The 14,172-nt window shown below is 51.3% G+C and overlaps 1 protein-coding gene across 1 annotated transcript in view; it reads right to left on the bottom strand.

Annotated features, from left to right (window-relative positions):
- IPO13 (importin 13) overlaps positions 1-14,172 on the bottom strand; it is a 51,699-nt gene that overhangs the window by 18,816 nt on the left and 18,711 nt on the right. Inside the window, exons 3-7 of the mRNA XM_075068260.1 lie at positions 9,670-9,850; positions 3,354-3,520; positions 2,638-2,758; positions 1,310-1,457; positions 723-904 (exon numbers count right to left, since the gene is read on the bottom strand). Of these exons, the coding sequence (XP_074924361.1) occupies positions 723-904; positions 1,310-1,457; positions 2,638-2,758; positions 3,354-3,520; positions 9,670-9,850 (799 nt within the window). The remainder of the gene's footprint in view (positions 1-722; positions 905-1,309; positions 1,458-2,637; positions 2,759-3,353; positions 3,521-9,669; positions 9,851-14,172) is intronic.

Below are 14,172 nucleotides of genomic sequence, written 5' to 3'. Positions count from 1 at the left end.
AGTGCTGGCCCCGCGGTGCCGGGGCAGTGAGCGAGCACTGGGCTCTGGGACGGGGCCTTCCCTGGTTTCTAACAGCGAGGACGAGGTTCCCGTGAGCTCCTGGCCTCTGCCTGCCATTTTCTGCTCACAGGGAGACGCTGCGGGAGCCCTGTGGCAGCCCTACAGCCCTGGAAGAGCTAGACAGGGTGTAAGGCTGGACTAGGAGCGAACGAATCCACTCTTTGCTCTAGATCTTTAGTGCACAGAGCGGCTGATCTCTGGCACTGAGCAGGCCCCAGGGAACACCCCACGGCAGCACTGCAGAAGGGAGCTCAGCAGGCAGCTTACGAAGGGCTGGGCTTCCCCAACAGGTGCCTCCTCCAGGGCTCAGGAAGCAGCCCACTGGGTGGGCAGAGCCCCCCCTTGTGGCATGGAGAACAGTCCCTACTGAATGCAGCACCAAAGGCCCAGACTGAATTCAATGCAGTCCTGCCCCCCTTGCTGGTGTCACTTGCTCAGTGGCCTGCCAAGCAGCCTCCCCACTACTCTCTTTCGCTCCTTGCTCTGCTGTCTACTTCCGCTCCCTAGCCCCACGCTGCCCTTGCACCGTTGGGCCAGTGCAGGCTACGTGGGCCCATGCTGGGCAGCCCCATCTCTCGTTGCCCCCAGATTCTGGCCTGGCTCAGGAGAACAAGGGCATGCTCCAGGCTCCCGCTTGCTGCCCAGCCACACCTATGCCTTACCTGGGACACAGCAACGATGTTGGCAGCGTAGGGGGGCAGGTCGTACTTGCACTCCCGACAGATCTTCTTCAGGGTGGAGACGCTGGAGATGGAGAGCTCTGGGTTGCCCAAGGCCTGGAGCACCAGGGGCAGCACGTTGTTGATCATGACGGGGTGGTCAGCCAGCCACTCGGATAGGGCCCCTGCGCACAGCGGACAGGAGGCAGGGTCAGGGAGCACAGGGTGGTGCCACCACACCACAGGTCACTCATCCTGCTCTTACCTCTCACTACAACAAGCAGCATGGCCTCTTTCCCCAGGAGAGCCCTGCCAGATCCCAGCCCTGCTCCCTGGAAAGGACAGGTGGAGGGGAGACGCTCAGCATTAAGGCAGCAGAAGGCCTGGCCCTACAGCCAGTGGCTTGTGGCACTCAAGGCACAACATCTGCACCATGAAGTGCTGCCAGTGGGGAGGAGGAAGCAGGGCCTAGCAGCTGGAGCCTGGAAGGAGGAGGAGAGGGAAGGCTCAAGCTCTTCCACAGGGCGCCCTCCCTCCCCTAGTGTGCGCACCCCCCCTGGCAAGCACAGCTCTCCCGCTAGACATCTCACCGATGGTGAACATGACAGTATCGGCCAGCTGCACGTTGCTGATACTGATCCGGGGGATGAGGCCAATCAGACCCGGCACCACGTCAGAGTAGTTCACGTCTATGGTCTCTGCGATGGACTGGAACCCGTAGAGTAAGGCTTCCGTGTGCTACCGGGGCAGACACACACACACCAACTCAGAGCCCTGCCCCAGCCCCGAGGAGCACCTCACCCAGCTCGCTGCCCAGGTTCCAGCCCCGGGCCACAGGGGCAGGGCAGCCCCACCTGTGCTGAGATCTGCAGCACCTTCCAGTTCCTTTGCCCACTGCTGGGACTTGGTGAGTGAATTTCAGCCAGAGGTTTAAACGGTTACCCACATGGGCAAAAAGACGCGTGGTTTCACTGCCTGCAAGTGAGATGGGGGAGAACCGAGAGCCCAGGGCTGAGCTAGCAGAGGGCTGCACGCAGGGAAGGAGAGGCACCAGCAGAGCTGTGGTGGGGCAGGGGAGCCCAGGGCAGGGCTAGCAGGGCCCTGCAGGGTTGCTAGGCTGTCAAAAGCAGAGTCCCCGGTGTTCTCCTTAGGAAGAATGCTGCTTTCCCTTTGCACCCACCTCCCCACTGCAATAGGCCATAGACTCATCTCAGAGAGATGGGACCTTCAGTGGCAACATCCCTTTAGCAGAAACAGCTGGCTGACTCCACAAGCCAAAAGCCCCTCTACCCCCTTCCCAGCTGCCCAAGCCTCCGAGGTGCCCTGTCCCCTGATAATTTCCACATTGCATCCATCAGTACAGAAATGTGGTAACTGAGGGCAGGGCTGGGCCCCCAGAGCCTCTACCCTGGGTGCGTGATTCAGAGGCACTGCACACTCATCTGCCCGAGCAGGGGCCCACCCACTTGCATGCTGCCCCTCCAGACAGACACTGGCCACCAGAAGGGAACGTGGGACACGGTCTGGCAGCAGGGGCAGCCCACCCAGGGAGGCTGCAGCCATCAGCTGCTGAGTGCTGGCAGTGCCTAGGCTGTGAATCAGCACGCCCGCCGGCTGACTGGGACGCCAAGGGGAGGAGATGCATGCTGATTAGCGCACAGCAAAGCCCTGGCCCTCCCTTGGCTCCCATTCTGCAGCACTGACTCGACCTGACCCTGGCACTGCCTAACTAGTTCACGGTGAGCCTGTAAACGAGACACTGTGGACCCTTCTGGATGCCCCCCAGCACACGCCCGGGGGTAACGGCTTCTGCTGTTCGTTCCCCATGCAGGTTGGTATTTTTGTTCTCCCGTCCTGTGCCAAGCCCTGTCCAAAGGGAGGCGACCCAGGCCCCAGGGAGCCAGCACGCCTCGCTCACCTGCCACGAGGACGGCTGATCTGTGCTGGTGAGGAGGCGGCCCAACTTGTCGTAGAGGCTGCTCAGCAGCTCTGCTCCCAGCATCTCATACACGTACATCAGAGTGTCGGAGATGTCCACTCTGGGGGAGGGAAGCACCATGGGAGTCACCAAGTGCTGCCCACCTTCCCCCTGGCACTCTGTCAGCAGCGCCCCCCATCCCACTCTCCCTAAAAGAGCTCTGGCCAAGAAGCTACCACAGAAGCACTGCCCTGTGGGTCCCTGGCAGGGGAGAAGGGAGGCAGTGCCTCTACCCACCTGAATCACCCCGCTGAGCACTCCTGTCACAGATAGCTCTACCATCTCCCAGCCACTTCTGGAGGTGCTCTGAGCCGCCAGCACCCCAAGGTCAGCTCCAAACCCCAACCCACTCCCACAGCCCCTCCCCCAAGAGGGCCATTCGTGGCCCCCAGAGAGGTTCACGCTGCACTCCTCCCTGAGGAAGCAAAGCGCCCACTGACCATCCACAGGGATCCCCCAGTTGCTCTGCATTTCCTGGAGGTCAGGCCACCCCATCGAACAGGCAGTTATCCCATGCCATCTGCTGCCTGACACGCACACCGCCCCTCAGGGCACATCTGAGCACAGGACAGCATGCTCATCTCCTGTCACCCCCAGGGGAGAGGACTGAAGGCAGAGAGGGGCATTGGCACCCCCAGGGCATGGCCTCAACCTACCTGTAGATCCGGAACTGCTCCTTCTCATCCGAGGACCAGAACCCATACTCCTCGTCGGAGGGGAACTGGGCTTTGTGCAGCAGCACGTCCACCAGCTGGAAGTAGACAGGCCGGTAAACCTGCTGGTACACAGCCTGCTTGTCCGGCTCGAAGGACAGGATGTCGTCCTAGAAGGGCAGGAAAAAACCACACCTCAGAGAGGAGCCAGCCCACCTCTGGGCCCAACAGCACTGACATCCTGGGAGCCCTCAGCTGTCTCCCCAGGGTTAGCAGGGATCTGCTGAAGATTCACCAAGACAGCTGAGGAACATACCCCAAGCAGAACTTGCTGGAGCCCCCGCCAAGGATGGCTCTTGGGGCCGTGTCCCTGGAGAAGATACCAAGGGCCATGGCAGACCTGCCGGCCTTCATAGCCCACAGCATGGCCCATGTCACACCGCCTGGCATGCTCTTCATTGGGCTCCGGGCTTGGGATCCAGGGCGCACAACTCCCCCTGCATGCAAACTCTGCTTAGCCAATGCTTTCAGGGAAGGCTCACAAGACCCAGTCACCTCTGCCCCAGGTAGGGGACAACTTCCTCCTCCCCACAGCACCCTCATACCCAAGCCCCGAGAATTCCCCGCTCCTTGAGTGACAGCAGGGGCTGACATGAACTCAAAGTAAAGGTCCAGGGTTCCACACTCTCCCTCGGGGCTGCCTGGAGACCAGTCACTTGGCTGAGCCCTGGCTGGCGTTGAGCGGCCAGTACTGAGCTGACAACCCTCCCTCCCCCTGCCCACAATCAGCAGCACCTTGGCAGCTGCAGAGCAGAAAGCAAAGGAGCACAGAGGCTGAACTAGGGGCTAAAAATAGACCATTACCTTGATGGTGACATTCTGCTGCCTCTTTCCAGCAAGGGACAGAGGCAGACAGGAGCTTTTGCTCTGCTCCACTCCCAGCAAGGCCAGACAGAGCCTCGGGCTCTCCCCACCCCCACTCCACAGCAAGATGCGGGCTGTGATCTCATGTGACACCAGCTAAGAGGGTCTGGTGCCTGGTGAATACCGCCATGGGAGCTGCAGGCTGGGGCGCTCGCCCGGCAGTCAGTACAGACCCCAGGGCCTGAGCACAAGGCTAAGGGGTGTCTCCTGAAGAGATGCAGAGATTGCCTGCAAAGTGCCATATTCCCACAGCAGGCAGCTACCAGGGCACATCCCAGTCCAGGGTTAACCCTGCGCCACTGAGGGACCCTTGTGTCTCCTCACTGACACGCAAGGGAAGCGGCTTGCACTGCAGAGTGGCTAGGACACATCAGCCAGCAGGGACATAGCCCCACGGCCCTGTGCGTTTATGCTCTGCCTCCACACAACAGCCACAGAGAAGTCAAGCCAAGGAGCTCGGCCATTAGCCGGAGCTCCAGGACACAGCAGCCTCCCAAGTTCCCCGGGCTAGCCTCAGGCAGTCTGTGACAGCAGTGGGGAGCTCCTGGCCCATACCTGGCTGCTGGCAGCAGAAGGCACGGCAGGCACTGCTTGGGGAGTTAGGAGCTATGGTCCCTGCTTCAGCATAGAGGTACCGGCCAACATGGCAGCACAGGGGGCTGGGAGTGGCAGGGGATCTCTGAACCCTGGGCTCAGATCACAAGTGACCAGCAGGGCTCTCGCCATCCTGTGCAAGTTCTTCCCCAGCTCTATCGCTGGGGGCTGAGCGCCGGAGCCGCTAGCTGTGCACTAAAGGAGGCCAAGGAAACACCAGTGAAACCACTACTTCCTTCTCCAGGGCTCCCTAGACAGCTGCCCCCGTCATCAGCTCACTCCACAACCGGTCTTGGGGATGTGGAGGATTTGGAGGAACATAAGAATGGCCCTGCTGGGTCAGACCAAAGGTCCATCTAGCCCAGTATCCTGTCTATCAACAGTGGCCAGTGCTAGGTGCCCCAGAGGGAACGAACACAACAGGGAATCATCAAGTCATTCATCCCCTGTTGCCCAGCTTCTTGCAAACAGAGGCTAGGGACACCATCCTTGCCCATCCTGGCTAATAGCCATTGATGGACCCATCCTCCATGAACGTATCTAGCCCTTTTTTGAACCTTGTTATAGTCTTGGACTTCACAACACCCTCTGGCAAAGAGTTCCACAAGTGCGTTGTGTGAAAAAGTATTTCCTTTTATTTGTTTTAAACCTGCTGCCTATTAATTTCATTTGGTGATCCCTAGTTTGTGTGTTATGAGGAGTAAATAACCCTTCCTTGTTTACTTTCTCCGCATCAGTCATGATTTTATAGACCTCTATCATATCACCCCTTAGTCATCTCTTTTCCAAGCTGAAAAGTCCCAGTCTGATTAATATCTCCTCATACGGCAGCCGTTCCATACCCCAATCATTTTTGTTGTTCTTTTCTGAACCTTTTCCAAGTCCAGTGTAACTTTTTTGAGATGGGGTGACCACATCTGCACGCAGTATTCAAGATGTGGGCATACCATAGGTTTATATAGAGGCAACATAGTATTTTCTGTCTTACTTTCTATCCCTTTCCTAATGATTCCCAATATTCTGTTTGCTTTTTTGACTGCCGCTGCATGTTGAGTGGATGTTTTCAGAGAATTATCCACAATGACTCCAAGATCTCTTTCTTGAGTGGTAACAACTAATTTTAGACCCCATCATTTCATATGTATAGTTGGGATTATGTTTTCCAATTTACATTACTTTGCATTTATCAACACTGAATTTTATCTGCCATTTTGTCGCCCAGTCACCCGGTTTTGAGAGATCCTTTTGTAGCTCTTCGCAGTCTGCCTGGGACTTGAGTAGTTTTGTATCATCTGCAAATTTTGCCACCTCACTGTTTACCCCTTTTTCCAGATCATTTATGAATATGTTGAACAGGACTGGAACCAGTACAGACCCCTGGGAGACACTACTATTTACCTCTCTCTATTCTGAAAACTGACCATTTATTCCTATCCTTTGTTTCCTCTGATTTAACCAGTTACCGATCCATGAGAGAACCTTCCCTCTTATCCCATGACAACTTAGCTTGCTTAAGAGCCTTTCGTGTGGGACCTTGTCACAGGCTTTCTAAAAATCTAAGTACAATGTACCCACTGGATCCCCCTTGCCCACATATTTGTTGACCCTCTCAAAGAAGTCTAGTAGATTGGTGAAGCATGATTTCCTTTTACAAAAACCACGTTGACTCTTCCTCAACAAATTATGTTCATCTATGTGTGACAATTTTGTTCTTTACTATAGTTTCAGCCAATTTGCCTGGTACTGAAGTCAGGCTTACCGGCCTGTAACTGCCGGGATCACCTCTGGAGCCCTTTTTAAAATTTGGCATCTCTTTAGCTATCCTCCAGTCATTTGGTACAGAAGTCGATTTAAATGATAGGTTACAGATGACAGTTAGTAGTTCTACAATTTCACACTGGAGTCCCTTCAGGACTCTTGGGTGATACCATCTGGCCCTGGTGACTTACTACTGTTTAGTTTATCATTTTGTTCCAAAACCACCTCTAATGACACCTCAATCTGCAACAGTTCCTCTGATTTGTCACCTAAAAAGAATGGTTCAGGTTTGTGAATCTCCCTCACATCCTCAGCCGTGAAGACCGATGCAAAGAATTCATTTTGTTTCTCCGCAATGGCCTTATCATCCTTGAGTGCTGCTTTAGCATCTCAGTAGTCCAGTGGCCCCACTGGTTGTTCAGCAGGCTTCCTGCTTCTGATGCACTTACTTATTTTTTTTTTGCCATTACTTTTTGAGTCTTTGGCTAGCTGTTCTTCACATTCTTTTTTGGCCTGCCTAAATATATTTTTACACTTAATTTGCCAATGTTTATGCTCCTTTCTATTTTCCTCACTAGGATTTAACTTGCACTTTTTAAAGGATGCCTTTTTGTCTCTCACTGGTTCTCTTACGTTGTTGTTTAGCCAGGGTGGCACTTTTTTGGTTCTCTTACTACGTTTTTTAATTCAGGGTATACATTTAAGTTGAGTCTCTATTATGGTGTCTTTAAAAAGTTTCCATGCAGCTTGCAGGGATTTCGCCTTTGGCTCTGTACCATTTAGTTTTTGTTTAACTAACCTCCGCATTTTTGTGTAGTTCCCTTTTCTGAAATTGAATGCTACCGTTTTGGGCCACTGTCGGTTTTTCCCCACCACAGGGATGTTACATTTAATTATATTATGGTCACTTTTACCAAGCCTTCCAGCTATATTCACCTCTTGGACCAGATCCTGTGCTCCTGTCAGACTAAATCAAGAATTGCCTCTCCTCTTGCGGGTTCCAGGACTAGCTGCTTCAAGAAGCTGTCATTAATGGCGTCTAGAAATTTGATCTCTTCATCCCATCCTGAGGTGACATGCACCCAGTCAATATGGGGATAGCTGAAATTCCCCACTATTAGTGAGTTTTTAATTTTAATAGCCTTTCTAATCTCCCTGAGCATTTCACAGTCACTATCACCATCCTCGTTGGATGGTCGGTAAGATATTCCTACTGCTACATTCTTATTATTCAAGCATGGAATTACTATCCATAGAGATTCTGTGGTACACTTTGGTTCATTTAAGGTTTTTACTTAATTTGATTCTACACTTTCTTCCACATAGTGTCACTCCTCCACCAGCACGACCTGTTGTGTCCTTCTGATAGATTTTGTACCCTGGTATTACTGTGTCCCATTGATTATCCTCATTCCGAGAAGTTTTTGTGATGCCTCTTATATCAATATCCTCATTGAATACAAGGCACTCTAGCTCACCCATCGTATTATTTAGACTCCTAGCATTGCTATATAAGCACTTTAAAAACGTGTCACTTTTCAGCTGTCTGCCATTAAGTGATGTAATTGAATGGTATTTTTTTCATTTTACTGTTCCTCATCGGAACGAAGATGCTGGGGCAGAGGAAGGGAAGGGCACACACAGGGTGGGGTAGTCAGTGAACCCTGCCAGGGTGTGGAGGGCTCTAAGGCCTGGCGCCTTGGCATTGAGCTGATGTATCATCACATGGAAAAGTGAGATTGGAAAAGTCCTGGAGGAGGGAGACCCGTAGCAAACTCCAGCCCGGTCCACTAGCCATGGCACCTGCACCGACACCAAAAGCCCAGGGTTAAGGCCATCAGATTCTAACGGTCAGCTCCAGGAGACAGGCAGTGCTGCTGGAGGCCAAGCCAGAAGCCTCTTCAGTGTTGGAGAAGACAAGGCTGCAAGCCCAATAACAGATAATGTGTCACCCCAGCTCCCTCTGCAGCTGGCTGCCAGAGATGCAACTAGAGGCTGGACAATCAGGCCTGCAGCTGGGGAAAGCTGGGGTGTGAAGTTTTAATTAGCCATGCTAATAAGGCCCTGGAAGTGCTTGGGCTCTTCTTCCAGCTCAGACCCCAAGCGAACGTGGGGTTGGGGCAACCGAGCCACAGGGCCTGTGTTCCTAAGCTAACCCTCCTGCACTGGCTTTGAACTGCTGGAGCCAAACTTTGGCCATGCAGAGCTGCAGGCAGGCAGACACACACTTAGAGGACATGACTGCCCAGAGAGCCCTCGGCTGGCACACACCAAGCCCCTCTCCGCAAGTTCTGGTAGCCATGGCAGAAGTTCTACAAAGGACAAGCAGACCTGTGGCCCCCCTCCCCTGCACTAGAACAGGTGACCGGGTTTGGGCTGGCAGGAGGGAGGGAGCTAGGGAAAGGGAACAGCAGCAGCCTCTCCTCTACCACGGCTGACTAGTGACGTGCCCCAGTCAGTTCACCCCGCAACCTCTCCCGGCTGGATCCGGGCACTGTTCCCAGCTCTGCTCAGCCACACCCAGACGGGGGCAGTACTGCGGGGAAAAGGGCCCATTTCAGACATTCACATGGAGGGGAAAGGCTTGGGTGCAGCACTCGAGCCATAAACGAGCAGGAAGCCCAATACCCATCTGTGCACAGCTCCTCACTAAGCCAGTGGCCACCGAGTTCCTCTGACATGCCTGGGACCATGCAGTGGGGGAACACCCAGTATTCTAGCTGACACAGCAGCGACCCTGGCCAGAGAGCAGCGTATGTGTGTTCCTGCACGTACAGCTCCCCCCAGCCCCCCCAAGCTCTGCCACCGAGCCACACTTAGTTGCAAGTGGAAGCTGACCCCTGACTTGGCCATGAGCTGCTCCAGGCAACATTGCCCAGTGCAATCCATGCCTGTGGAGGGCAGGACTCCTAGCTCTCGCCTCTGCCACCCCTCCAAACAGGGCTGCAGTGTGGGCTGTGACGTGCTAATAGAGCCAGGGAGCATGGCAGTGGCCTGGACAGGTGCCCACAGCTCCGCCATTGCATGAGGGACAGTCACTCACCTGCAGCGTGTACCAGAAGGTGAGCGTCAGGGAGCTGGTGGTTTCGTTGACAGGGTAGTGCCCGGGGATACCAGTGCAGAACATGATCATGTTGACCAGCGCCAGGAAGCTCTCCCAATGCTGCACCTGGTCCAGCAGGGCTCTGGAGGGACAGCAGAGAGCACCAGGACTGTTGTGATAACTGGACCCACAGAAGAAGTGAGTGGAAGTTACAAAATTTCAATGGCCCACCACTACAAACGCTGCTGGGGAAAGGTGCAAACAACAAGGCAGCCTGAAGTAGTCCAGACAAAAAGGCCCCTTGATGGAACTCGAGGACTGTGTTAACACCACGGCTGGTACACAAGAATAGTGCGGGACCAGAAATCAAATGCCAAAATGGGTGTATCAGAAATTGGGCCTAATTGGTGAACAAAACAACAAGGGGATGGGCTATTCCACATATCACTCCCTTCAGGTGCTTGCAGGGAAAAGACTGGGTGAAAATCATCAGCAGAAGAATAAGCTGTCTACTGACAACTGCTGCAGCAAGTTTTATCATGGCTGCCACTCACACCGTCTCCTGGGATCCCAGGATCTACCCTAACTTTGGGGGGAGGGGAGGGCTTTGGTCATCCTGGGCCTCAGACACATCCTGGCCAGGCCAGAGAGAGGCACCCAGATGACATTGCCACCTCTGTCTCTAATGGCTCTGGCTAAACTCCCAACCACCTGGGATGGAGACTATCATACCCCACATGTATATTTTCTCTTCCCATCTTATTTCTTCTCTCTCCTATAGCTCTCCTTTTGCCTTCTGGCTCAGCAGAGTTTGGCTGAGCTGGCTCATACTGTCTATTCTGCAGCACTGCTGAAAGCTTGTGATTAGAGAAGCCACTAAAATCAATGCCCCAAAGAGCCCGACGCTGGTACCAGTTTGCCAGGCCTTGGAGTGGCTGATAAGAATCACAGAATATCAGGGTTGGAAGGGACCTCAGGAGGTATCTAGTCCCACCCGCTACTCAAAGCAGGACCAATTCCCAACTAAATCATCCCAGCCAGGGCTTCATCAAGCCTGACCTTAAAAACCTTTAAGGAAGGAGATTCCACCACCCTCCTAGTGAAATAGTGTTTCCTAATATCCAACCTAGACCTCTCCCACTGCAACTTGAGACCATTACCCCTTGTTCTGTCATTGGTACACTGAGAAGTTAGATCCAAGCTCTTTGGAACTCCCTCATCGTAGTTGAGTACAGCGAGCTATCAAATCCCCTTCATTCTTCTCGCTGCAGACTGGCAACAAGCCGCAGTTCCCTCAGCCTCTCCTCATAAGTCATGTGCTCCAGCCCCCTATCATTTTTGTTGCCAGTCTCTGCTGGGAGCTCTCTCCAATCGTATGTCCAAGAGGCCCTTCTTGTAGTTGTGTGAGCGGCCACAAAATGACTGGACGGACAGTACTCAGAATAGGGCCTCACCAACCGTGAATAAGGGCGAATAGATTCACTAGATCTCGATCTGCTGGCGATCAACCTAGAACGGATCCCTACGAATTCCTCTACTATACCACCACAGCAATGCTGTTAGTCCGTTCTGCTAGCACAAGGGCACCTGCTGTTGACTCACGAATCCAGCGGGTTCTGTAGCCACTGAATCTATACAGTCGACCTAGGCTTTCGCGGCAGAACTGCTGTCTAGCCATATCGGTCCCTAGTCTGATAACAGTGCATGGGATTCTTTACGTGATAAGTGCAGGAACTGGGACACTTGGTCTCTTGTGAGCTATTTCTCCAATCATGGATGTCTTCTGGCCCAAATGCTTTAATTGTCTAAGGTCCTCGTCCTAATTCCTGGATCCATCCCGTACGCCGTCCAAGCGATAGATCAGTCCGTAACTCCCTTTCCTCCAGTTCGCTCGTGTGGTATGGGTAACTCCCATAATGGCATTTATGAAATATGGCTTTTTATTATACATATACAGTCCACAACACACCTGTCCATAACATAACAAATGTGTTTTTGCTACATATGCATGTAACATCTCTTGTGAAGGTTATGGATTTACAGGCAATGTATTAATTCCTATTTGTTGCATGTATACATTTTTGTACCTTCAACAGCTTATGATATTTGAAGTGGGTGTACTGGACTTGATTAGTTAAATAAGCCTTAGTAGAGCATTTCCTGGAGAAGGGATATGTTGAAATAAGTACTAATCAAGAAACACTTTAAAAGGACAATGGGTCTGGAATGCTTCGATCCGCATAAGAAGTCTACTTGATGATGTTCAAGATTAGCACGTAAAATGGCTGCCACCTGTAAAAAACAGAGTCATGCATGGAACATAGGACTTGCCCAGGTGACTCCTAAACTCCATCTTGCAGGAGAGCAGGAGGGGTCTCCACCCACAAGAGAGTTATTTAAGCCCGTGGAGACTCTCCATTTTGTCTTCAGCTGGCTAACGAGAAAGTTCTCTCACTCCAAAGATACCTGAAAGAACTGGAATAAAGGACAGTGACTGCAAGGGTGAGAGTGATTGCGTGGACCGCAGGCTAAAAGGAAATTAGTCTGTAAAAGGGAGCATTCTGGTGAGGATCTTATCTGTATTCAGTTTGATTAGACAGATTGTCGTTTATTTTATTTGCTTGGTGACTTACTTTGTTCTGTCTATTACATCTGAACCAATTATATCTATGTATTTAATAAATCACTTTTTACTTATTTATCAGAGTATGTATGTGGACAAACAGCTGTGACTCTCTTCTATCAGTGTACAGAGGGTGAACAATTTATGAGTTTACCTTGTATAAGCTCTATCCAGGGTAAAACGGATTTATTGGGTTTAGACCACTGGGAGTTAGGCATCTGAGTGTTAAAGACAAAACACTTCTGTAAGCTGCTTTCAGGTAAGCCTACAGCTGTTAGGGGATGTGATCAGACTGGGTCTGGTTTGCAGCAGGCTAGCAAGTCCTGGCTCAAACCAGGCAGGAACCTTAGTCAAGCTGCAGGGAAAGGAGCAGGGGCAGAAGTAGTCTTGGCACATCAGTTGGCAGCTCCCAAGAGGGCTTCTGTGATCCAACCCATCACAGCGTCATCTGCTGAGAGTGCAGCCCACGCCATTCTCTGGATCATTAGTGAAGTTATTGAACAAAACCTGGCCCCAGGACGAGCCTCGGGGTGCGCGTTGAAACCGGCTGCTAAACAGACCATGGAGCCATTGATCACTACCCGTTGAACCGCCGATCTAGCTGGTTTTCTATCCACCTTATAGTCAATCATATCCGCCATACTACTTTACTTGCTGGCAAGAATACTGTGGGAGACCATATCAAAAGCTTTGCTGAAGTCAAGGAATAACATGTCCATGCTTTCCCCTATCCACAGAGCAGTTATCTCCTCAAGAAGGCAATTAGGTTTAGTCAGGCATGACTTGCCCTTGGCAAATCATGCTGAACTGTGGGCTGGCCTGTGTTTCTCCAGCAGTAAGGAATGCAAGAGCAATATCATAGACAGAAGCTGCAGCCTCTATTCCTGTGCTCTTTTCTCCCCCTTCCATGGTGTTTGTCTGGTCCAGCTCAGCCAGCTCCACTAACCCCAAAAGGCAACAAGTACTCCGTCTCTGGCATCATCTACCAGCCTGTCGAGTGAGGGGCGGGTCCTTCTAAACAAGGATGTTGTTACAATGAAACTGACTAATACTTCACTTTCAAAGGCTCAACGGTTTTCCTCCTTTTCTGTATCTTTAATGAAAGCTGAAGGGTTTTCCTCGTGTCTTTGCCTTGGGACAGAGCAGTCCGAGGTTCTCTGGATAGCAAACCTTGACCCTTGTTTAACATGGACAGTTTCAGGGTCATGTTACACTAGGGCTGTCATTTAATCACAGTTAACTCATGCAATTAACTAAAATTTTTTAACTGTGATTTAAAAATTAATCGTGATTAATTGCACTATTAAACAGACTACCAATGAAATTCATTAAATATTTTTAGATGTTTTTCTACATTTTCAAACACATTGATTTCTATTACAACACAGAATACAAAGTATACAGTGTCACTTTATATTACTACTTTTTATGACAATATTTACACCTTAAATGATAAACAAAAGAAACAGTATTTTTCAATCACCTCATACAAGTACTGTGACAACTGCTTCATCATGAAAGTGCAACTTATAAATGTAGGTTTTATTTTTCATAACTGCACCCATAAACAAATGTCAACTTTAGAGCTACAGTCCTCAGTCCTACTTCTTATTCAGTCAATTGCTAAGACAAACAGTTAGTTTACATTTACTGGAGATAATGTCTTCGCTTCTTATTATACAATGTCACCTGGAGTGAGAACAGACATCGCATGGCACTTTGTAGCTGGCATTGCAGGTATTTATGTGCCAGATATGCTAAACATAACATGTCCCTTCATGTTCAGCACCATTCGCAGAGAGACATGCTTCCATGCTTATGATGCTCGTTAAAATAATGTGTTAAATTTGTGACTGAACTCCTTGGGGGAGAATTATAGT

This window comes from Chelonoidis abingdonii, chromosome 7 (genome assembly GCF_003597395.2).
Source record: "Chelonoidis abingdonii isolate Lonesome George chromosome 7, CheloAbing_2.0, whole genome shotgun sequence".
Lineage (NCBI taxonomy): Eukaryota > Metazoa > Chordata > Testudines > Testudinidae > Chelonoidis > Chelonoidis abingdonii.
The sequence above is the reverse complement of the archived record's forward strand: the minus strand, read 5'-3'. Positions and strand labels throughout refer to the sequence as shown.